The sequence below is a fragment of the Caretta caretta genome, chromosome 20 (assembly GCF_965140235.1).
Source record: "Caretta caretta isolate rCarCar2 chromosome 20, rCarCar1.hap1, whole genome shotgun sequence".
Taxonomy (NCBI): domain Eukaryota; kingdom Metazoa; phylum Chordata; order Testudines; family Cheloniidae; genus Caretta; species Caretta caretta.
The window spans coordinates 11,696,429-11,722,774 of NC_134225.1; the positions used below are offsets into that span (position 1 = coordinate 11,696,429).

General features: G+C 45.2%; 1 protein-coding gene across 4 annotated transcripts in view; it reads left to right on the forward strand.

Annotated features, from left to right (window-relative positions):
- The window catches only part of HDAC7 (histone deacetylase 7), a 243,150-nt gene that overhangs the window by 12,771 nt on the left and 204,033 nt on the right, over nt 1-26,346 (forward strand). For 2 of the 4 annotated variants that reach the window (XM_075121816.1, XM_075121815.1), the window contains exon 2: nt 7,244-7,396. The exons of the other annotated variants lie outside the window; for them this stretch is intronic. In XM_075121816.1, coding sequence (XP_074977917.1) covers nt 7,324-7,396 — 73 coding nt within the window. In that variant the 5' untranslated portion in view covers nt 7,244-7,323. The remainder of the gene's footprint in view (nt 1-7,243; nt 7,397-26,346) is intronic. 4 annotated transcript variants of the gene reach the window in all.

Consider the following 26,346-nt stretch of genomic DNA (forward strand, 5'->3'; position numbering starts at 1 on the left):
GGGAGGGGATGTTTCCTGTGTACCTCGCTGCTGTGCAACAAAGTTGAAAACAAGCTCCAGAGCAGTCACAGCGGAGTATTGTGGGACACTTTCTGGAAGCCAATTCAGTCGATTTACACAATGTTGCATCTACATTGCCTCTCTGTCGACCCATCAACATCAAGTTAAGCACCACATCTCTTGCGGAGGTAAAGTAATTAACTCAATGTAACAGGCAACTTAGGTCGGTAGAAGGGATCTGGTCTGCTGACCTAAGTTTGTAGCATAGACCAGGCTTCAATTGCCCCTTCAACTTCACTCCTTTAGTCTTCATGCATGCATCCATCCTTGTGGTCAGTGTCCTCCCCTGGGGCTGGATCCCTGCCAGACTGGCCGTGGCTGTGCTCTTGGACTGCTCCCTGGACAGGTCCCTCCACTCAGACTTGAGTCAGAGCCTGCAGTGGCACTTCCTTGCAGCCCAGCTCTGCACTCTCCTTCCAGCAAGCCGATCACCTGTTCAGGAAGGAGTCACTTGCCCCCCTCTGAGCAGAGTTCAGTTTCCCTTTTGAACAGGTTATTATGCCAGCGCTGTAGACAGCTGGGAATCTTGGGACAGAGAGGACAGTTTCTCCTGCCTGCCTGCCTCCTAATCTATCAGGTCTCTGGGGGCCTGGGAATCAGGGCTACCCCCTCAGAGCACTGGAGCTGGCATTCCACTGAAGCTGGCATGTGGAATGAGGTGCCATAGAAAGCAGGACTGTGGACTAGAAGCAGCGCAGTCTTCAGTGAGAGCACTAACTCAGAGTCAGGAACCTTGGGCAATATTCCCAACTGATCTTCCTTTGTACAGTGCTTTGATACAGGTTCAGTATCTAGGGGTTCCTTTTCAACAATACAACACAAACCCATCTCGAGCCCCCACCCAGTGACCTGGAACAGTTACACACCACCCCGTGGGTGCCTCTAAGAAGCAATACTTCCCCACTCTCAAGCACAGAGTCTCAATGTAGCAAAGAAACGTTTAATAAAAGGAGGGAAGTAACGCAGCATTAAACTGGGAAAACACTGCAAACAGGGTTCATAAACAAACCATGAGCAAAAGACCCACCCCCAAGAAAGTTGGGCAATGTCCTTTTCCCTCAGGTTCTCATGTCCAGTAACCAAAAGTCCCTTTAACGTGCCCGTCCCTTCTCTGCACCCCACTAACAGTTGTTGTCCTTGGTCAGGGCAGACCCAGAGTTCAGAGGTGCATCTGCAGAGTTCACCTCCTACTCTGTGTGGAGGGTAAGAAGGCACCTTATTCACTCCACTGCCCCGGCACTCACTCACCATTCCTCTTTGCCGGCTGCCCTGGTGCCCGATCACCACACCTGTTTGCAGGGCTCCGCTCCTCCCCACCAGCCCCCTTACCAACCAATCACCACACCTCTCTGCCAGCGACCCTGCCAGCCGATCACTGGGATGTGTTCAAGACTCACCACTTAACAAAGCTCTCAATGATTTCAGCTGTTAGCGGGGGGAGCATCAATGCTGGTAAACCCTGGGAAGTCACTTGCATCAGAGACAGCATCCTAAGGCATGTTTAACACTTAGACCTAAATATTGGTAGTGTGTAACAAGACTCTCAGTTGAGTCTTAACCAGCTGTTGTTATACAGAGGGGAGAGAGAGGAAGAGACAAATAGTAACCACAACCCAGACGATGACCCAAGCTCATCTCAACCCACTGAGCTTTGGAATCTATGTCTCCTGCCTAGCAAGTGCCGTTTGGTTGAGGGTGAGTCCCTCAATCAGGGTATGCCAAGCACAGTTCTGCTGCCCTTGATTATCACAACAAGGATAACAACGCTTTATTACTCCTGCCCGAATAACAAGGGGACTGGGCATCCAACACCAGCCAAAAGTGATCATTTGGGCAAGCAATCACATTATGCTGAGCACCTAGGCACGGTGGATGTGCCCATGCAAATGAGATCAGCTCCTGAAGTCCTCTTCCACAGCTCATCACTGTATGTCAATGGAGAGCTCATTCAGACTGTGCTTACAATTAGATGGGCTAGTAGGCAATCAATGTAGTTAGATTAATGCAGTGAGAGTTCAGGCACTGCGTTACTTAAGTCAACCATTTCTGCCTTCATCAGCCATCCCAGAATGCCCCAAACTAACCACTCTGGTCACTGCTGTGAACTCTGCTGCCTAGGGATCAGGTAGACAGGTAGCGCCCCTCCCCCGCCTTAAAAGTCCTAGGAATTTTTGAAATTCCTTTCCTGGCTTGGTGAGCACACCTAGCAGCTCTCCATTGTTGAGTGTAACTGTGCAGCTGACCATGCTGGCTACATGGTCCAGATGCACTCCTGCCTGGAGTAGACAGGAGATATTAGATCTTGCGTGCTTTTGGGAAGAAGAGGCTGTAGAAACATTCACATCTACAAGCTGATTGCACAGGGGATGCAGGAGAAGGGCTATGACAGGGACAAACAGCAGTGTTACATGCAAGCCAAGAAGCTGCAGCAGGTGTACCAGAAGGCCAGGGAGGCCAACAATCAGTCCAGTGCTGAGCCACAGATCTGCCAAGAGCTGCATGCCATCCTCAGTCAGTGGAGACCCCGCCCCCACCCCCCAAGAGCCCTGTGGCTGCTTCCAAGGAGCCCAAGTGCCTGGCCCCTGTCATGAACAGTGAGAAGGAGAAGGAGTGTAGGGGGCAGATCAGGGCATCCTGCTGTGCAGTGAGCCAGGATCTGGTTTTGACTCCACTGCAGTCCAACCAGTCCCACCAGTCAAGCACAGGCGAGCCCGATGCAGGGGTAGGAGCCTCAGGTAAGTGGGCAATTTACTTTGAAATTACAGGAAAGAGCACCAAACCTTCCTCCATCCCAGTGCTTCTGAATTTGTACATTTCACCCATCGCTAGCAGTCCTTACACATGAGACTGCTTCTGAATCCAGCAGCAACAAACTGCTTCTGGCTTAGCTGAAAATGTACATGCAGGCGTGTGGACTTTAGGAATGGACACTAGACCAGGTGGAGGTCAATACAAGCCACGGCTGCACCATACCACAGGGGTTATAATAAAATAAGAGGAGCCGGTACATTGTCTCAAAATCACATTAACTAGACAAAAGGGTTTAGATCAAAAATGTGCATCCGTGACATGTTATTACACAAATGACCCTATAATTTGAGGGGACAATCCAATAGAGCCATTGTCCTGCTGTCTTTGTCAGACTTTTCTGTGGGCAGCAACTGAGGTGGTGGGAGTCGGGGGAGGGGGCAGTTCAACAAATGCAGAGAAGGGATTGGCCATGCTTTGAGAAGGAGGTTGGACTAGATGACCTCCTGAGGTCCCTTCCAACCTGGATATTCTATGATTCTATGACTATGCTTGATGTCCCAGAGGAAGGCAAATACAAAAACCTTCAGACCTGGGAGGAAGATTTCCAAAGGCACAGGTAGGCCTCCAGGTTCCACTGACTTTCAACAGGAATTTGGCACTTAACTTCCCTTTGTGCCTTGGAAAATCTTCCCTCAGAACCTTTGTGGATCCATTTGTGTGAGAAAGCCTTGTTTTCTTTTTGTATCAGCCCCCTACATTCCAGAAGCCCATGCCTGCTCTTGGCATTTACCCAATGTGGACATTGGCCAGGTTTTCAATGGATAGATTTTTTCAGGGACATTGCATGCATTCTCCTGGAGAATGGCACAGCAGCAGCAGGCACTGTCTATCTGCCAGGCCAGGGCTGTGATTCTACTTTGGGAAGGACAAGTGGTCAGTCCATGACTAGACGGGGAGCTCTCAGAGCTATAATGGCCAGAGTGAACCACTACTTCAGAAAGGGAGCATCACCAGTATCCAGATCCTGCCCCCAGCATTTGCCCCGAGCCCTCGCTGGGGGAGAGGAATTCTCACCAGTAGGTGATGGAAAGGCACAGAGTGTGCTATGTGGATACTAGTCCAGCATGAAGTAGCCTCCATACCTCTTACCCTCTTTTTGGGGTGGGAAATTCAGGATGATCATAGCAACTTCCTCCTCACCCTCCAAGTAGCTCACTCCACCACTATCTCCACCCTCTGTGAAGTTGTGCTCTGGGGCACTCAGGTATAACCCCTGCTCAGCTATTTCAGTGCATTCTGCCTCCCTCCACCCCTTCCATCTAATGATTGATTTAACCATCTGTCAGAAATATTACAAGGAAAACCCTAAACTGCTCAATGAAGGCCCGGTGGCCTTAGGCCTTTTCACCGTCACAGCTGCATCCATTAATATCTTAACATCCCCAGGGTCCTGGTAGACTCATCTCTCCTGATGGTGCCACCATCTCTGTGCACGTAAGCATTCTGGAAGGAATTGTAATCATAAAACATCTGCTTCTGCAAGAAACCAGCTGGGTCTCTCGTGTATCTGGCATGGATCTCCCATTCTTATCCGATTTGTGTTACAGTGATGGCTGTCATCAGGATTTCTCTGCTGTCAGGATCTTAGGGTATTTTTCACAAGGGAATATGCAGTTACCACTGAAAATGTAGTTCCCTGGTACAAGTGCATTGATTTCTGTGGAGTCACTCCAGAGACTGATTCGGGCATTGATTCTAAAGCCTATTGGGATCTGGGATCTACATTTTTCTCACATAATTTATGGCTGTACATAACCCCTTTCCCCTCTCCCAGCATCCCTAATGTGGTGTATTGAAAACTGTTAAAATTACAAGCTATCACTTTAAGTTTGTAAGAGGTTTCCTGAGCCTGCTTGCAGTCTACAGAGTGCTCTATAGAGAAACAAGCTCAGCAGTCAGTCTTCAGAGAGCCAGCCTGTAGCAAGGGGAGTGGGTGAATTGTTCTTCTCTGTTTTAGGGAGCAGCCTGCTTTGTCTCTGTGTTTTTAGGTCTTTCTGTGTTAAGGTTATGGACTTTAAAAAAATTACGTAGTGTTACAGTGCAACCTTCCAGCAAGAATCTTTACTTTTTTAATCCAACTTCTCTGTATCTATGCTGTGAACATCAGTTGAAACCTCTTAGGGCTTGTCTTCATTACAAAAACAGATGTATTTTTAATGTTACCTAACAAACGTTAAAATCCTAGTGTAGACAAGACAAGTTGCAGTTTTGACATGTGTTAGCAGGTCATGTTGTAGTCTTCCCCTAGGGCTGATCTTGAGTAGCTCACATGGGTTAAAACTCCAACTGTCTTGTCTACACTAGGGTTTCACACGTGTTTGCTAGCAGGTGTTAAAATACACCCCCCACCAAAATGGATATGGATTTAGAGATATAATTTTGCTTGTTTAGACCAGTGCAGGATTTGGCTGTGTCTTGGCAAGTATGCAGTCAGTTGCAAAGCGTAAGAGGCAAGTCCAGCAAGCAAAGGTGGAAGAAGGAAGGTTTGAAATGTGAGGCATTTGGTCGAGGACAAGGTGATCATGTGAACTGGAGTCCACCATTTCTCTGCCTTTCGCTAGCCACTGTCCCCAGCAGCTCTTTGCAGTCTCCCTGAGGAGGGACTTTGTGCTCTGCAGTGTGGATATGGGCAGGAGGCCACATGATGCGGAATGACAATACTTAGCACTTGTAGAGCTTTCTGAGTAGCAGCCATGTTAGTCTGTATCCGCAAAAAGAAAAGGAGTACTTGTGGCACCTTAGAGACTAACAAATTTATTTGAGCATAAGCTTTCATGAGCTACAGCTCACTTCATTGGATGTATTCAGTGGAAAATACAGTGGGTAGATTTATATACATAGAGAACATGAAACAGTGGGTGTTACCATACACACTGTAACAAGAGAGTGATCACTTAAGGTGAGCTATTACCAGCAGGAGAGCGGGGGGCGGGGGTGAACCTAATCAAGGTGGGCCATTTCCAGCAGTAGACAAGAACGTCTGAGGAACAGTGGGGAGTGGAAGGTGGGAATAAACATGGGGAAATAGTTTTACTTTACTTGTAGAACACTTGTCAATCTGAAACATTAACTAAAGACTTCGCTGTTATCAATCAGCTCCTGAGAGGTGCTGATCCCTCACAGATCCCATTCAAGTCACCCTTGATACAACTACATTGCAAACAAATATGCACAGCAGCGAGCTTCAGAGCCCATGTCTACAGACTCGGCTTGTGGTGCTCATGCTATGGAACTAAAAATATCAGTATAGACATTCCTACATGGGCTGGAGCTTGGCTCCGACACCCTCCCCCGTCGCCAGGTTTCAGAGTTTGCGCCTTAGAGGATGGAACCTGGGGACTCCAGTGGCCTAACCTCAGCTTCCCTGGGAACGGAGGAGAGTTGATCCCTCACCCCACTGAGGTGGCCTTTAGCTCCCCACACACTGAGTCAAGGTGAGCAGCAGTTCTTCGCCCACCCAGCTCAGGGTCCTGTACATTTTCACATACCATCAGGCAGTTGCCGATGAGGGGAGAGGTTCCCCCCTCCTTCCTGTCTGTCTCAGTCATCTCCCAAGCAGCTGTTGTGCACTTTACTTGGGTATTTCCCACCTGTGGGTGGGTGTCATAGATTGGGCTGTGCTCTGCAGCTGCCTCAGTATCCCAACTTTTTTCTGGAGACAGCGCCATCACCATGTTGTTTCCTGTCTCTGGTTCCTTGGTAAGGAGAGGCAAAGAGCTTATTTCTCTGGCCTGGGCTTCAGGACTCGGAATTTCTCTTCAAGTCAGTAGGACTAGTCACTTCCCTAGAAAAGGACATGGTCTCCCCTCCACTCCCCAGGCATTTGTCTGCCTCCACTGTGAAGATAATTTGATTCCTCTTGGATATTGGCAGGGGGAATTCTAACACTTTTCAGGGTTATCCAGGTTTCTGGGGTGAATTACTACCATCTTCTTGCAGTATGAGAGACAGCCTGGTCTGCACAAGGGGATACCCTTCCCAATTCCCAGCTGCTGGCAACAGAAGTGCTCCACTCCGGGCTCCACAAGCCCCACTCTTTCCTTATGCAGGCTATCAGTTTACACACCCCACTTTGTTACACTCAAGCGCCCAGTCCCTTATACTCCAGACACCTACGCTATACTCCAATCCACTGCCTCCATGGGAGCAGTGCACCCCAGTTTACCAGTTTCACCTCAGTTCAACACTCTCCTTAGCACAAGGTACCCAGATTTATCTATAGTAAAATCAAACTGAAGTTTATTTAACAAAATTTGAGATACAGATTCAAATAAAAGCAAGTACATGGGTTTGGAAACATAAGTTTACATGTAAAAGAAAAACAATTGATACCCTATACTTATTAACAAGTTACTTTCTCTTGTCCAATAAGGTATTTCTCACCCAATGGTCAGTTCTTAGTGCTTGCCCAGACTGGAAAGCTGAGATTCACCTTTCAACAGATACCCCCACATGCAGTATGTCTCCTCTGTAACCTGGTGCCCTCTCCTCTTATACAGTGTGACAAAGTTCCTCCTCTGCCTTGGTGAGTCCTGCACTTATTGACGGATTTGCTCCCCTCAGAGATTCACGGCAGCCCTCAGTTTGGCCACTTTTGCTAGTGGCTCAAACTTGCCTTTCACTCAGCTAACCTCATCACTGGCCAGCATGGGGAAAAGGAAGGAGAACAATCCCCACAGTCTCTGCTGGTCCACCTAGTGGGTCAGGGAACAGGCCAGGGACCTTCCCCTCTGGTGGGACCCACAGTCCAGGTCAACTCCTCCTGTATCCAATAGGGAGTTGGGGGGATGTGGGGAACCCAGGCCCACCCTCTACTCTGGATTCCAGCCCAGGGCCCTGTGGATCACAGCTGTCCACAGTTTTTCATGTAACACCTGTGTGATAGCAACAACTGCCTGGGCTACTTCCCCATGGCCTCCTCCAACACCTTCCATATCCTCACCACAGGACCTTCCTCCTGACGCCGGATAGCATTTGTACTCCTCAGTCCTTCAGCAGCATACCCTCTCACTCTCAGCTCCTTGTGTGCCCCCCACTGGCTGAAGTGAGGTCCTTTTTAAACCAAGTGCCCTGATTAGTCTGCCTGTGTTAATTGATTCTAGCAGCTTCTTAATTGGCTCCAAGTTTCCTAATTAGCCTGCCTGCCTTAATTGGTTCCAGCAAGTTCCTGATTGTTCTGGAACTGCCCCTGTTACCTTACCCAGGGAAAAGGGACCTGCTTAATCTGGGGCTAATATATCTGCCTTTTATCTCTCTCCTGTAGCCATCTGACCCGACCCTGTCACAACAGTTATAGACTATTGTCTCTTACCAGAAGGGGTAACCTATTCAGAGAATTTTCTTTGGGTATTTTTGTCTTTGTAAATCCTCAGGCCTGCACTTGGTCTAGACAGTAAACACAGGGCTGGCTCTGGATGTCCATTGTTCTCAGTGTTGATTGAGTTAGCCCTGAGACCCACCTCACCTCAGGTGACAAGTTTCACTTCAACAGTTTTACAGCCTATTTACAATTCTATATTGTATATATCTCTCAAACTATTTTCCATATAATCATCTTGCAATAACCAGGACCATCAACTTGACCTTAATTTTCAACAGAGACCACACACAAAAGCTCATCTGGTGAAATATTGGGAAGGTGGCCAGGCTCACGGGCAGTACACTTGCCTGAGCATGTCTGTGCACATCTCTGTGAAACACTGATGTAGTAGGATTGTCATAGATTCATAGATTCCAAAGCCAGAAGGGGCCATTGTGATCATCTAATCAATATGTCATGTGTTTCCAAATCAAATGCCTTACAGAAGTGTATTTTATGTCAATACTATTACCTTTATCAACCAAACTCGTAATCTCATCAAAAAAGGGGTAGTGCTACAAAACAACACAACGGAGCTGATAAAATAAATTCCTGGGATTGTTTTTTTACCTTTGCTGAGAAATTTTGAAATGAAATAAAACAAAAATTTTCCCTTAGAGTACAATTTGGTTTTCAAGTCCTCTCCCCCATTTCCCCCCCTTTTTACCCCCCCCCTTTTTTTTCCTACTATTAAAAGGTGGAAAAGGGAAAAAAACCTGAGGAAATGGAGGAAAACCCATTTTCTCTCACTTTTTTACTTTTTTCAACAAGAAAAGTCTAGAATAAGTACAAAAATGTTTAAAAAGTGAGGGAAAGTATCGCTTTAACTTTTTAAAAACTATTTCCATACTTTTCTAGGTGAAAAAAAGTTTTTAAATGTGTGAGAAAGTGTTTTTCCTTAGTTTAGCATGGTTTTTTTAAAAAAATTCCCATCTTTTTCTAGTGGGGAAAGTAACCAAACATGGAGAAAAAGCCAATAAAAAACAAAAAGTAAAGATCAACATGTTTCAATTTGGAAAACTGAATCTAACCGATGAATGTAGCTGAAAACAAAATGAAGCAATTTTTTTTTGTTTCATTTCAAAATTTCCCATTTAAAAAAATGGAATCTAAAAATGACATTCCCCACCAAAAAAAAAGTTTGGTTGGGTTTTTTTTGGTGAAAAATGTTTTCAGTTGAAAAATTTTGACCAGCTGTACCGCAAACTGAAGAAAGGAAATGCAGAATTAAAGTCCTGGTTCACACACAGCACCTTAATTGTGCTCTGGGGGGAATGGCAGTAGGAAATGAACAGATTTAATAATTTTATTAAGATGATGTTAAAATAAAAAGAAAACAGTACAGAGTTTAGCATAGAAGTTTCTGGTTATTGTGGAATAAAGTACAGATTATCAAGGGGTGCGAAGTTCGGTTTAGGATAAGGTGGCGCAAGGAATACATAATCTGCAATATCCCTCATTTGGGGGTAAAAGGAATCTTGCCCCCCCCAACCAAGCCTGCCCTTTTTCTCTGTGCCCAACAGACCTTTCTACTTTTTACAGCCCCATTGATCTGAGAAGTACTTGTTGATGGTTGGCAGAAAACACCCGTGCTTCACAGGAAAACTGTGTGAGGGTGAAGGTTGCTGGGATCTTCCTGAATGTCTCCTTTAGGAAGGGATCAGAGGAGCCAGAGTTAAGGTTGTGAGTCTGTGTTATGTGAGAAGCTGCACCTTAAGTCTGCATTTCTCGCTTTTCTTCAATTTTTGGATTGTTTTTTCTTGTAACCCTAACAATCTTTTTCCATTGCTCAGGCAGGTGACAACCTTGCAACAGCACCAATGCTCTCATGAGGTTGTTGCAGTTCCCTCCCAGCAGGGTTTGCTGGTCACTTGGGGTTAGGGTGACCACATAGCAAGCGTGACAAATCAGATCACTTTTTTCGGGGGGGGGGCGGGGAAATAGTTGTGTATATGAGACAAAACCCTGGTTTTGCAAAGGTCCCGATAATATCAAGACATCTGGTCACCCTACTTGGGGTATGTCTATACTGCAATGTAAGCCCTATGTTAACAGCCCCAGGGTTTGTTAATTTAGGATTTGAGCATCTAGACTCATTTGTAAGCCTAGGTTAGGAATTGTTGAACCCTGGGTCCCAACCTGGGGCTCCAGCATCTACACTGTGTGATGCTGGCCTGAGTCCAACCGTGCGTATCTCAGACTTAGAATATCAGGGTTGGAAGAGACCTCAGGAGGTCATCTAGTCCAACCCCCTGCTCAAAGCAGGACCAATCCCCAATTTTTCCTCAGATCCCTAAATGGCTCCCTCAAGGATTGAACTCACAACCCTGGGTTTAGCAGGCTAATGATCAAACCACTGAGCTATCCCTCCCCACTTCCTACCACCTTCCCAAAATGTGACTGCTCTAGCCCTTTGTTCGTGGTGCAGTGTGGGAAAACTTGACTGGCCACCAAACTTGACTATCCAAAGGACAAAGCAAGTTGGCCCATGGGATTATGGGATACACTTGGTGGACTCCCAGAGCATGAGTCCAGTGGGAATGCATCTACACTGCAAAGCAATAGGGCTTTAACCTGGGTTAAACTTAACTCAGACTCGGACCCACTGTCCCGTGGGGTCCTGGGACCCTATGTCTGAGCCCTGAGTTAGCATGATCTGTGTGTAGACAGAATGGGGGTTAGGCACGAGCCTGACTTCAAACCCTGGGCTTATGTTGCAGTATAGACATGGGAGCTTTTTCAGAACACAGCAGCGCAACTATTCACTGATTCAAGCAAGCGCAATCATAGCTCTCTTCTCCCCTGTATCCTAGAGGTTGATAAAGAAACCTGATTTTAAACAGACCTTACTGATGTGTAGAATCCTAGTGGTGTAGCCTCTATCTAAAAGCATAAGTGCTGGAACTAAGGGTGCTGGGGGTGCTGCCACACTCCCTGCCTTGAAGTGGTTTCCATCATATACAGGGGTCACAGTTTGATTCAATGTCTCTCAGCACCCCCACTATAAAAATTGTTCCAGGGCCACTGGCTATAAGGACATCCTCAGTCAGCCTCATCCAGCCTCATCTGTGCTCTGACACAGGCCAACTAATAATTTTCACACATCTCGTCGTAGGTCAGAAGGAGAATACTTTATGCCTCTGGTTTTATTTCAAACTGACTGCAGCATGTGTTTATTCAGTGATTGGATCATGGCAATTCTCTGCCCAAGCTGTGGAATGATCACCCATGTCACATGGTATTGTTTCTGTTCCCTGATTGGATGTCCCAACCTTTTCTAAACTAATTCAACCCAAAACAATTTCCATTTGTTCACAAAGCAAATTTTGATTCTTGATTAAACAAATCATGTCCATGGGCCTGAACATTGGTTTGTCCAAACATTCATGCAAACAAAACTGTAGTGTGAGAACATAAACATAAAGAACCACACCACAAAAATGTCACCTGCACAAATGTTCAGGAAAGTAAACAAACAAACTAAAAAAAGATGAATCAAAATGCAATTCAGAAATGACAAAAAGTCTGAATTTTTGCACAGTGGTCACCTGGCTCTCACCGTGGCACCCCAGGTTTGGAAACTCGTAGCCTCCCTTTTTTCATCCTTAGGGTTCCCAGGTGTGTGTTTTGACTGTTTGTAGTTTTATGGTGATGTGTTTGAAATATGTATTAGTAGCCAAAAGCCTGTACTGTCACACTGGTGTAATCAGTAAAATCGTGTGTGTAAAACATCCGAAAATGGAGGCTCCTGTTCCCATGTGCAATGGAGCTGCTGCACGTGTTCCCCCAGGCCATGTGTGTAAAAAGTTGCACACAGGTAGGGGACAATCTTGGCATTTGATTATATAGATTTATTGGGGTATGTTTGTGTAGCATTATGACTATGGGCTAGGGCAGTGGTTCTCAAACTAGGGACGCCGCTTGTTCAGAGAAAGCCCCTGGCAGGCTGGGCCGGTTTGTTTACCTGCTGCATCCACAGGTTCAGCCAATTGCGGCTCCCACTGGCCGCGGTTCGCCGCTCCAGGCCAATGGGGGCTGCAGGAAGGGCGGCCAGCACATCCCTCGGCCCACGCCACTTCCCGCAGCCCCCATTGGCCTGCAGCAGTGAACCGCGGCCAGTGGGAGCCGCGATCGGCCGAACCTGCAGACCGGCAGGTAAACAAACTGGCCCGGCCTGCCAGGGGCTTTCTCTGAACAAGCGGCGTCCCTAGTTTGAGAACCCTGGGTTAGAGGATTGATACTTTATACAATTTTCAGAGTTGGTACTTTTTTTAGAAGTACCATCTTCTAACTCCAGGGTTCAGGTCTGTATTTCCTCTTTCAGTAGAACAGGTCTAATATCCTAGGCTGTGTGTGAGCTATTGCTTTGTGTGGGATAGCTGGTCCATTTGCCTGCACTGGTCTCTAAGTCACTCTTCCAAATGCAAAATGACCTAGACAAAAAGCCATTCTATTCTCCTGTGTGCCATGTCGGGCAGATGTGTGTGAGCAAGTGTAAAACCCATTTGGAACTACACAGCCCTGGAGTAAACCTGCAGCACAGCCTGTATGTCAACAATGCAGGGAAGCTTACAACTCAATATAGCAGAAATACCTCTTCAGTATTTTGGTTAAGATCTGATGCAAAGGGCAGACAGAGGAAGCTATTTGCCATGCACAAGTTTTATTCGTCCTGCAAAACTCAGGAAATATGCTACATATTCTTGAGTGCTATCTATGGCACTTTATCTATTCACTAATTATTTATAGATATAGGCAGAGAGAGCACTTCTGTAACCATTTCTGTTAGGCTCCATTTACACTTGGACCTAGGTGTGGGTGTGACTCCCAGCTCATGCGGACATACTCACACTAGCTCTCATTGAGCGAGCACGCCAAAAACAGGGGCGTAGCAGGGGTAGCACGGGCAGTGGCACATGGTGGCATAAGCTAGCTGCCCCGAGAACAAACCTGCCTGGACCCTGATATTTGAGGTGGCTAGCCCATGCCACTGCTCACTGCCACCCATGCTACCACAGTTACACTACTATTTTTAGTGCGCTGGCTGAATGAAAGCTAGCGCAAGTATGTGTATGTGAGATGGGAATCACATCCCCAGTTCCAAGTGTAGACGCAGCCTTACTCATTGAATCTTGCCATTCACCATATATCACCTCCTATAAATCCATCACAGCCCCTGAGTGGCAGCAGTCAGTACCTGTAAAACTTTACAAACAGTGAAAACATCAGCAAAGAAGCTGCTTTTGCACATATGTTTCTCCTACCCTTGCCCCGTGGGGGATGTTCTGGGTCTGGTTATTTTCCTCTGCAGGGACTATTTTGGGTGGCTGTGGTTTGAATGCCTTGGCTGATGCATGGTATTGTGAAGCCCTGGGTACAGTGACAACAAAACTGACGGTCTAGCTGCTTCTTGTCCTTCAATCAGCTCTCTTTGCATTTTCAGTTCAGTTTTCATTGTGGAAAACAGCATTTCTAATGGTTAGAGCACAGGACTCCTAGCTCTGCTGTTGACTCAGGTTCTGACTCAGACACACAATCATGTGCATACCTTCTAGCACATGAGTAACCCCATTGACTTCAATGCGGGTAATTAACCACTGGAACAATTTAGCAAGAGCTGCGGTGCATTCTCCATCACCAGTACTTTTAAAATCAAGATTGTATGTTTTCCTAAAAGAGCAGCTCTTGTTCAAACAAAACTTCAGGACAGTCCTGTGGCCTGTGTTATGCAGGAGGTCAAAGAGAGGTAGTCAACTATTTTTTGTCTGAGTTGTTCTACAGATAATGAAGCTGCCTGCACCAGCTTGAGACCATCTGCTCTGGACCTCAGTGAGTGACTGGTCGTGGGCCTTTTGTGTGTGACCATCTGCTGTACGGTTGCCACCTCAAAATAACAGGTTTCAGAATAGCAGCTGATGAAGTGAGCTGTAGCTCACGAAAGCTCATGCTCAAATAAATTTGTTAGTCTCTAAGGTGTCACAAGTACTCCTTTTCTTTTTACCTCAAAATAAGTGTCCCAGATTGGCACTTTACCCTCCTAGCAGCATGGACAATATGCTGATTCAGGAACAGCTTTGTCTGAGAAGGGGAAGAGTATGAGTGAGTGGTCCCTCACCCAGTAGAAAACCCAATTCCAGTGGAATACAACAACAATTAATAAGGATAAGAATGATGATGCAGCCACCAACCTCAAAATAATGCAGAGCCTGGAGCAGAAGCCAAGCCCATGCTGCTAATCATCTGCAGGCTCTGCAGGGGCCAGAAGCCCATGGAGTCGGGGTACCGCTATATTCTATGCAACTGGTATAAGAAGGATTCCTGTATATTACGGCAGGTTGTATGAAAACATTAACAGAGCTCAGGCAAGAAAGCCAGAGAGAGGTCACTGCCAGGAGTCAGGTGTAGGTCAGACACAGCTCCTTCAGGCTATAAGACAGAGTCACACTTTTATTAAAAAGAACAGGAGTACTTGTGGCACCTTTAGAGACTAACAAATTTATTTGAGCATAATCTTTCGTGAGCTACAGCTCACTTCATCGGCTATAGCTCACGAAAGTTTATGCTCAAATAAATGTTTTAGTCTCTAAGGTGCCACAAGTCCTCCTGTTCTTTTTGCGGATACAGACTGACACGGCTGCTACTCTGAAACCTGACTTTTATTAAATTAAGTCTCCTTGCTGTAGCTTAGCAGTGATCACCTGCCACCCTCTGGGAACTGTCCACAGCTGCTTCTGTTGATGCTGTTCCAGTGTGTATAAAATACTTGAATAGCCATTGGGACACACAGAGACAACGCAAATGACTCTATAACCTAGTGGTTAGAGAATTTACCTAGGTGGTTGGAAACCCATGTTCAAGTCTCTGCTCCAATGACTAGTCAAGTGGAACAGCTTCAAATAGAAGAGATAGAGAAAACCCTGCCTCAAAACGTGGTATAACCCAGTGGTTAGGGCACCTCTCTCCCCACCCAAACTCAAATCCGTGCTTCACATCAGGCAGAGGGGGGAATGGAACTCCTGGCACCCACATCCTTGCAGCAATAACTACTGCTCTAAAAGTTTTAAGGGGGGCCTCAACTTCTCCTCCTGTTTCCTGATGCCAGCGCTTTAAAAATGCTTAGAAACAAAATGTTTTGGGTCAAATGAAACTTTGTTTGACCAGCCACAGACTCTGTTGATTTGCAGAAATATTTGGCGTTTTTCTGGATTCTATTTATGCTGAACAATTTTTTTTCACTTTTTCAGAACTGCCAACAAACCAAAAAAATCTGTGATTTGCCCAGCTCCTCTTACAGCCGCCTTTGTCTTGACTAACCTAAATAACCAGTGTTGCCTGCAACTTTTGCCACCTCACCACTCAATCCCTTTTTCAGATCATTATGACTACATTAAAAATATTAATTTAATAATGAAGAGCATAAATGCCCCCTGAACTTTCATCTGGATACAGTATTCATCTTATTCTGTCAGCGTCCTGCCTGTCCCTTCACAGAAGTGTATGCGTGCCTCACTACCTTCCATGGAGCTCTTCCCTAAACCTTTGCTTGGTGGACTGTAGGCAGCCATTTTAACAGGTGGCCCAACTCTCCTGTGAGACAGGTCCTACCTGTGCTTCCTCTTTCCCCTATCAGCCTGTGCTCCAGTCCTTAAATCAGCTGGAGAAGAAAACTAGTGTTGAAGATAGGCCAGCAGGCAGGCTGGCTTTGAGAAGTCCACATTCCCTTAAAGGTGGTGTCCTGGGCTGTGTTCTGTCCCACAGGCCTAGCGCCAGCCCTTTCCCTTCCTGTGGGGGTGTCTGGCTGTCTGGATCCTGTACAGCAGAAGTTCCCAAACTTTTTCTGCTGTCTAGGGGTGAAAGTAACTTTCAACTCTTACCGGTATGGTACTTGGGCAGAAGGGGCGGGGCTGGGGGGGGGTCAGCATCCTCCAGCCAGCCCATCTGCACTGCCTGGCCCGCTCCACCCGGGGCTCCGACGGTGATTAAAAGGGGCCGTGGCTCTGGCCACTGCTGCAGTAGCGGCAGCCGGAGCCCCAGGCCCTTTTAAATCGTGGCCCCAGGACAGTTGCTCCTTTTGCTCCCCTGTCGGGGGCACCCTACAGCTGGAAAACCTATGCCATATGGTGTCTGTTCACCCTTCACAGGATCCTCCCAGCTGGGCTTTGGAGCACCTTGCCCTGCCATTGCTCATGCTGTATGTGTTCTGTGGCTAAAGGCATTCAGTCTCCGGGGCTGGTCAGGGCAGTGCCCTTCCCCAGTATGAAACTGACTGCACTAAAAAGGAAATGAAAAGGCCAGAGCAGTCATGGGGCTTTGTTTGAAATGAGCCAACTTTCTCCGTCTCTCTGTGCTGATGTTTTAATTCCTGTTAAAGAGAATGAATTCCAGACATGTTCATTCCATTCAGCAGGTCACAGGGCCTGTTAACACACTCTATAAATGCTGCAGCAGGCTGCCTCCTTGTTCAGTTATTCTCCAGCTCCAATTACTGACCGGGGCTCTAACGATACACCCAGTAAAGGAAAACCTTTTATTTGCACTCTGGGGTACCTGCCTCTCAAGTCCTGCTGATTGCTTGGTAATTAGAATCAATTTGCTTTCTTCTAATTTACTTGAGAAAGGATTGTCTCCAGTTCCACTGGAGAAATATTGTGAGGAATATCACAGCTCTCAGCATCTTATAAAAATTCAGTGGAGGTGAGACCCACAAACTCTGAAAGGCCCGAGCTCAAACTCAGATTAGGAGACACCAAAGTGTGACTCTCAGCTGAAATGCACTCACTATAGATGAAAGAACGAGGAGTACTTGTGGCACCTTAGAGACTAACAAATTTATTTGGGCATAAGCTTTCGTGGGCTAAAACCCACTTCATTGGATGCATGCAGTGGAAAATACAGTAGGAAGATATATGTACACAAAGAACATGAAAAAATGGGTGTTGCCATACCCACTCTAATGAGACCAATCAATTAAGGTGGGCTATTATCAGCAGGAGAAAAAAACATCTGTAGTGATAATCAGGATGGCCCATTTCAAACAGTTGACAAGAAAGTGAGAGTAACAGTAGGGGAAAAAATTAGCACGGAGAAATAGTTTTTACTTTGTGTAATGACCCATCCACTCCCAGTCTTTATTCAAGCCTAATTTAATGGTGACCAGTTTGCAAATTAATTCCAGTTCTGCAGTTTCTCACTGGAGTCTGTTTTTGAAGTTTTTTGTTGTTGAAGAATTGCGACTTTTAGGTCTGTGATTGAGTGACCAAGGAGGTTGAAGTGTTCTCCATCTGGTTTTTTGAATGTTCTAATTCTTGACGTCTGATTTGTGTCCATTTATTCTTTTGCATAGAGACTGTCTGGTTTGGCCAATGTACATGGCAGAGGGGCATTGCTGGCACATGATGGCATATATCACATTGGTAGATGTGCAGGTGAACGAGCCTCTGATGGTCTGGCTGATGTGGTTAGGTCCTTTGATGGTGTCCCTTGAATACATTTATTTTATGTTCTACCTTTGTCGCAAGATTAAAGGGTCTTCTAGTTTCAGAAATCTTCTCAGCATGTAGATACTTATAGCCCCTTTTCAAATCACCTCTTAAACTTATTTCAGATAAACAATAGACTGAGCTTCTTTAGTCTCTCACAGTCAGACAGGTTTTCTAGACCAAGAATCATTCTTGTAGCTCTTCACTGACCCTTTTCTAGTTAGTCAACATCCTTTTTAAAGTCTGAATATCAGAACTGGCCATAGGATCCAATAATAGTCTCACTAATGCTGTATATATTGGTAATAATGCTTCCTTACTGCTCCTGTTTATACATTCAAGGCTCATGCTGCCCTCTTAAGACATGGCTACACTGGAAACTTCAAAGCACTGTCACAGGAGCGCTCCCGCAGCAGCGCTTTGAAGTGCGAGTGTGGTCGCGCACGAGTGCTGGGAGAGAGCTCTCCCAGCGTTCCCGGTAATCCACCTCCATGAGGAGATTAGTTCCGAGCGCTGGGCTCGGAGCCTGTTTACACTTGCGCTTTAAAGCTCTCTGACTTGCTGCGCTTGGGGGGTGATTTTTGAGACCCCAGAGCCAGCAAGTTAGAGCGCTATAAAATGTAAGTGTAGCCAAGCCCTTAGCCACCACAGCATGGCAGTGGGAGCATGCGCTCAGTTGGTTTCCACCATGACCTCTAATCCCTCTTCAGAGCCACAGTTTCCAGGATATAGTTCCTCATCCTATAATTATGACCTACATTCTTTGTTCCTAGCTCTATGACCTTGCATTTGGAAGCTGTTCAACTAAATCCAGTTTACAACGTAATCCTGATCTCTGTAGAATTAACTTTCTCCTCATCATTATTTACTATTCTATCAGTTTTTATGTCACCTGTGAGTTTTACCAGCAGTGAATTTCTATTTTATTCCAGATCATTGGTAAAGATGTTGAATAGTGATGGGCCAAAAACAGATCCCTGTGGGACCCCACTAGAAACATCCCATTGGATTATGATTCCCCACTTACAAGTACTTCAGTTAACAAGTTTTAATCCATTTAATATGTTCTGCATTGATTTTTGTGTACCGATATCTTGTTTTCATCTAAATGTCATGCAGGACTAAGTGAGAAGTCTAAGTATATTCTGCCAACACAGTTACCTCAGTCAACCATCCATGTAATCTCATCAAAATACATTGATCTTATTTGAAAAGACCTTTTGTCCTAAAAAATCGTGATTGGTATTAGTTATGCTTCCATCCATTAACTCTTTTCTGATTGCATCCCGAAACTGTCTTTCGATGATTTTGCCTGGGATCAATGTCAGGCTAACCAGCCCATAGTTACCCAGACCACCCCACTTACTCTTCTTGGTAATTAGAATCAATTTGCTTTCTTCCATTTTACTAGAGAAAGGATTGTCTCCAGTTCTGCTGGAGAAACATTGTGAGGAATATCACAGCTCTCAGCATTTTATAGAAATTCAACAGAGGTGAGACCCACAAACTCTGAAAGGCCCGAGCTCAAACTCAGATTAGGAGACACCAAAGTGTGACTCTCAGCTGAAATGCACTCACTACAGATGAAAGAACGAGGAGTACTTGTGGCACCTTAGAGACTAACAAATTTATACGGGCATAAGCTTTCGTGGGCTAAAACCTACTTCATCGGATGCATGCAGTGGAAAATACAGTGTTCCAAGATTTGTTAAATATCAATGGCTCCGACTACTCCTTGATTAACTCATGGGTGCAAGTTATCCAGTGCTACAGAGATGGGGGAAAGTCGATTGCTGCAGAGGCGCATGTGGATCGGACAGAGACATCTCTTAGAGGAGAGTCTATTCATACAGATTCTCTAGGTTTTAGTCAGGAGAAGAGGATGGAAGAGGATAAAGTATGGGCCAGATCAGACGAGAAACATTCGCATAAAGAATCTGACACATCAGAAAAGGGCAGACGAATGAACAGTGACAAGTTTTTAAAGTGCTTGTACACAAATGCTAGAAGTCTAAATAATGAGATGGGTGAACTAGAATACCTTGTGTTAAAGGAGGATATTGATATAATAGGCATCACAGAAACCTGGTGGAGTGAGGGCAATAAATTGAACACAATCATTCTGGGGTACAAAATATATTGGAAGGACAGAACAGGTTGTGCCGGGGGGCGGGGGGGAGTGGCACTATATGTGAAAGAAAATGTAGAGTCAAATGAAGTAAAAATCTTAAATGAATCCATGTTCCATAGAATCTCTATGGATAGTAATTCCATGCTCTAATATGAATATAACAGTAGGAATCTATTATCAACCACGTAACCAGGACAGTGATAGTGACGATGAAATGCTAAGGGAGATTAGAGAGGCTATCAAAATAAAGAACTCAATAATAGTGAGGGATTTCAATTATCCCCGTATTGACTGGGTACATGTCACCTCAGGACGAAATGCAGAGACAACATTTCTCGATACTTTAAATGACTGCTTCTTGGAGCAGCTGGTACAGGAACCCACAAGGGGAGAGGCAACTCTGGATCTAGTCCTGAGTGGAGCGCAGGATCTGGTCCAAGAGGTAACTATAACAGCACCGCTTGGAAATAGTGACCATAATATAATAACATTTAACATATCTGTGGTGGGAAGAACACCTCAACAGCCCAATACTGTGGCATTTAATTTCAGAAAGGGGAACTATGCAAAAATGAGGAGGTTAGTTAAACAGAAATTAAAAGGTACAGTGACCAGATGAAGTGAGCTGTAGCTCACGAAAGCTCATGCTCAAATAAATTGGTTAGTCTCTAAGGTGCCACAAGTACTCCTTTTCTTTTAGTGACTAGAGTGAAATTCCTGCAAGCTGCATGGACACTTTTCAAAGACCCCATAATAGAGGCACAACTTCAATGTATACCCCAAATTAAAAAACACAGTAAAAGAACTAAAAAAGAGCCACCGTGGCTTAACCACCATGTAAAAGAAGCAGTGAGAGATAAAAAGGCATCTTTTAAAAAGTGGAAGTCAAATCGTAGTGAGGTAACTAGAAAGGAGCATAAACACTGCCAAACTAAATGTAAAAATGTAATAAGAAAAGCCAAAAAGGAGTTTGAAGAACAGCTAGCCAAAAACTCAAAAGGTAATAACAATGTTTTTTAAGTACATCAGAAGCAGGAAGTCTGCTAAACAACTAGTGAGGCCCCAGGACGATCGAAATACAAAAGGAGCACTTAAAGACAATAAAGTCATCGCAGAGAAACTAAATGAATTCTTTGTTTCAGTCTTCATGGCTGAGGATGTTAGGGAGATTCCCAAAACTGAGCCAACTTTTGTAGGTGACAGATCTGAGGTATAGTCACAGATTGAAGTGTCACTAGAGGAGGTTTTGGAATTAATTGAGAAATTTAACAGTAACAAGTCACCGGGACCAGATGGCATTCACCCAAGAGTTCTGAAAGAACTCAAATGTGAAATTGCGGAACTATTAACTATGGTTTTTAACCTGTCCTTTAAATCAGCTACTGCCAATATTTAAGGAGGACTCTAGAGGTGATCCTGGCAATTACAGACCAGTAAGTCTAACGTCAGTACTGGGCAAATTAGTTGAAACAATAGTAAAGAATAAAATTGTCAGACACATAGAAGAACATAAATTGTTGCGCAAAAGTCAACATGGTTTCTGTAAAGGGAGATCATGTCTTAATAACCTATTAGAGTTCTTTGAGGGGATCAACAAACATATGGACAAGGTGGAATCCAGTGCACATAGCGTACTTAGATTTCCAGAAAGCCTTTGACAAGGTCCCTCACCAAGGGCTCTTACATAAATTAAGTTGTTATGGGATAAGAGGGAAGATCCTTTCATGGATTGAGAACTTGGTAAAAAAAAGGGGACAAAGAGTAGGAAGAAATGGTAAATTTTCAGAATGGAGAGGGGTAACTAGTGGTGTCTCCCAAGAGTCAGTCCTAGGACCAATCCTATTCAATTTATTCATAAATGATCTGTAGAAAGGGGTAAACAGTGAGGTGGCAAAATTTGCAGATGATACTAAACTGCTCAAGATAGTTAAGACCAAAGCAGACTATGAAGAACTTCAAAAAGATCTCACAAAAATAAGTGATTGGGCAACAAAATGGCAAATGAAATTTAATGTAAAGTAATGCACATTGGGAAAAAATAACCCCAATTATACATACAATATGATTGGGGCTAATTTAGCTACAACTAATCAGGAGAAAGATCTTGGAGTCATTGTGGATAGTTCTCTGAAGACGTCCATGCAGTGGGCAGCAGCAGTCAAAAAAGCAAACGGGTTGTTAGGAATCATTAAAAAAGGAATAGAGAATAAGATGGAGAATATCTTATTGCCCTTATTCAATTGGTTAAAGGGGAGACTACAACGGGTCCTACTGAAAGGTGAACTGTCAGGCTGGAGGGAGGTTACCAGTGGAGTTCCTCAAGGATAGGTTTTGGGACCACTCTTATTTAATCTTTTTATTACTGACCTTGGCACAAAAAGTGGGAGTGTGCTAATAAAGTTTGCGGATGATACAAAGCTAGGAGATATTGCCAATTTAGAGAAGGATAGGGATTGATCTGGATGGGGGATCTGGATGACCTTGTAAACTGGAGTAATAGCAATAGGATGAAATTTAATAGTGAGAAGTGTGAGGTCATGCATTTAGGGATTAATAACAAGAATTTTAGTTATAAGCTAGGGACGCATCAATTAGAAGTAACGGAGGAGGAGAAGGACCTTGGAGTATTGGTTGATCATAGGATGACTATGAGCCGCCAATGTGATATGGCTGAGAAAAAAGCTAATGCGGTCTTGGGATGCATCAGGAGAGGTATTTCCAGTAGAGATAAGGAGGTTTTAGTACCGTTATACAAGGCACTGGTGAGACCTCACCTGGAATACTGTGTGCAGTTCTGGTCTCCCATGTTTAAGAAGGATGAATTCAAACTGGAACAGGTACAGAGAAGGGCTACTAGGATGATCCGAGGAATGGAAAACTTGTCTTATGAAAGGAGACTCAGGGAGCTTGGCTTGTTTAGCCTAACTAAAAGAAGGTTGAGGGGAGATATGATTGCTCTCTATAAATATATCAGAGGGATAAATACTGGAGAGGGAGAGGAATTATTTAAGCTCAGTACCAATGTGGACACAAGAACAAATGGATATAAACTGGCCACTAGGAAATTTAGATGAGAAATTAGATGAAGGTTTTTAACCATCAGAGGAGTGAAGTTTTGGAATAGCCTTCCAAGGGAAGCAGTGGGGGCAAAAGATCTATCTGGATTTAAGATTAAACTCGATAAGTTCATGGAGGAGATGGTATGATGGGATAACATGGTTTTGGTAATTAAATATTCATGGTAAATAGGCCCAATGGCCTGGGCTATTAGATGAGTGAGATCCGAGTTACCTAGGAAAGAATTTTCTGTAGTATCTGGCTGATGAATCTTGCCCATATGCTCAGGGTTTAGCTGATCGCCATATTTGGGGTCGGGAAGGAATTTTCCTCCAGGGCAGATTGGAAGAGGCCCTGGAGGTTTTTCGCCTTCCTCTGTAGCATGGGGCATTGGTCACTTGCTGGAGGATTCTCTGCTCCTTGAAGTCTTTAAACTACGATTTGAGGACTTCAATAGCACAGATATAGGTGTGAGGGTTTTTTTTTTTTGTAGGAGTGGTGGGTGAAATTCTGTGGCCTGCGTTGTGCAGGAGGTCAGACTAGATGATCATAATGGTCCCTTCTGACCTAAATATCTATGAATCTATGAATCTATATAAATCCATGGTATGCCCACATTTGACTACTGCGTACAGATGTGGTCCCCTCATCTCAAAAAAGATATACTGGCATTAGAAAAGGTTCAGAAAAGGGCAATTAAAATGATTAGGGGTTTGGAACAGGTCCTGTATGAGGAGAGATTAAAGAGGCTAGGACTTTTCAGCTTGGAAAAGAAGAGGCTAAGGGGGGATATGATAGAGGTATATAAAATCATGAGTGGTGTGAAGAAAGTGAACAAGGAAAAGTTATTTACTTGTTCCCATAAGAACTAGGGGTCACCAAATGAAATTAATGGCCAGCAGGTTTGAAATAAATAAAAGGAAGTTCTTCACTCAGCACACAGTCAACCTGTGGAACTCCTTGCCTGAGGAGGTTGTGAAGGGTAGGACTATAACTGGGTTTAAAAGAGAACTGGATAAATACATGGAGGTTAAGTCCATTAATGGCTATAGCCAGGTTGGGTAAGGAGTGGTGTCCCTAGCCTCTGTTTGTCAGAGGGTGGAGATGGATGGCAGAAGAGAGATCACGTGATCATTACCTGTTAGGTTCACTCCTTCTGGGGCACCTGGCATTGGCCTCTGTCAATAGACAGGATATTGGGCTGGACAGACCTTTGGTCTGACCCAGTATGGGCATTCTTATGTTCTTATGAGTGGCAGCGGCAGTTGCATTGGGAGCAGCAGAAAGTCCCTCTGCTCTCCTGGAGGTAGGGATGGCAGTAAGAGATTTCCAAGTACTTATCCCAGTGACTGAGGTGTACCAGCTTCAGGGGGTTTGGGGTGGTAGCAGACAGGCCAGCTGCAGCCTTCTCCTACTGACACACACAGAGACCTCTGCTGGGCTGGTGTGGCAGGGGCTGGGCGCAGAGCAGTGAGTCTTGGAATTAACATCCCATTGAGATTCAGAGGTCAGACGACACCTCATAGAGAATCATAGAATCATAGAATCATAGAATATCAGGGTTGGAAGGGACCCCAGAGGGTCATCTAGTCCAACCCCCTGCTCGAAGCAGGACCAATTCCCAGTTAAATCATCCCAGCCAGGGCTTTGTCTAGCCTGACCTTAAAAACCTCTAAGGAAGGAGATTCTACCACCTCCCTAGGTAACGCATTCCAGTGTTTCACCACCCTCTTAGTGAAAAAGTTTTTCCGAATATCCAATCTAAACCTCCCCCACTGCAACTTGAGACCATTACTCCTCGTTCTGTCATCTGCTACCATTGAGAACAGTCTAGAGCCATCCTCTTTGGAACCCCCTTTCAGGTAGTTGAAAGCAGCTATCAAATCCCCCCTCATTCTTCTCTTCTGCAGGCTAAACAATCCCAGCTCCCTCAGCCTCTCCTCATAACTCATGTGTTCCAGTCCCCTAATCATTTTTGTTGCCCTTCGCTGGACTCTCTCCAATTTATCCACATCCTTCTTGAAGTGTGGGGCCCAAAACTGGACACAGTACTCCTGATGAGGCCTCACCAATGTCGAACAGAGGGGAACGATCACGTCCCTCGATCTGCTCGCTATGCCCCTACTTATACATCCCAAAATGCCATTGGCCTTCTTGGCAACAAGGGCACACTGCTGACTCATATCCAGCTTCTCGTCCACTGTCACCCCTAGGTCCTTTTCCGCAGAACTGCTGCCTAGCCATTCGGTCCCTAGTCTGTAGCGGTGCATTGGATTCTTCCATCCTAAGTGCAGGACCCTGCACTTATCCTTATTGAACCTCATCAGATTTCTTTTGGCCCAATCCTCCAATTTGTCTAGGTCCTTCTGTATCCTATCCCTCCCCTCCAGCGTATCTACCACTCCTCCCAGTTTAGTATCATCCGCAAATTTGCTGAGAGTGCAATCCACACCATCCTCCAGATCATTTATGAAGATATTGAACAAAACCGGCCCCAGGACCGACCCTTGGGGCACTCCACTTGATACCGGCTGCCAACTAGACATGGAGCCATTGATCACTACCCCTTGAGCCCGACAATCTAGCCAGCTTTCTACCCACCTTATAGTGCATTCATCCAGCCCATACTTCCTTAACTTGCTGACAAGAATATTGTGGGAGACCGTGTCAAAAGCTTTGCTAAAGTCAAGAAACAATACATCCACCGCTTTCCCTTCATCCACAGAACCAGTAATCTCATCATAAAAGGCGATTAGATTAGTCAGGCATGACCTTCCCTTGGTGAATTCATGCTGGCTGTTCCTGATCACTTTCCTCTCATGCAAGTGCTTCAGGATTGATTCTTTGAGGACCTGCTCCATGATTTTTCCAGGGACTGAGGTGAGGCTGACTGGCCTGTAGTTCCCAGGATCCTCCTTCTTCCCTTTTTTAAAGGAGCTACTTCTCCTTCAGGCTGTTTGCACTCACTCCGGCAGACCTCCCTGCATCAGTTATGCTTATCATGTTTTCAAGCTTTTATTCACAGCCATGAGGGCTAGTATAGAAACTAACTTTTAAATGAAAGCTGAGATTCTGGCCTCATCAGGTGACTTCAGAAGCTGTGGCTTAGGGTAGTCAATAGGCAGACCGTGGGCCAAATCTGGACTGTGAGATGCTTTTGAACAGACCCCCAAAATCTTTTTATTTACTTATTACCATTACTGTTGGGTTTTTTTCCCTCTGGACCCTGACCAAAAAAATTTGACCTTGACAAAAAATAATTGACTACCCCTGCCCTATAGGGCTGATGCCTAAATTCAGCTCTGGTTGCAAGCAGTGCGGTTCCCCCCTTGCCCCCCCTCCATCTCTATGAGCCTACTATTGTTTAAATCGGGAATAACACTGCGGGTCAGTGCCCCTGCTAGTGTGAACTGGTGTATTTAGCTTCAGTGCTGTCCTGGAGACAGAGC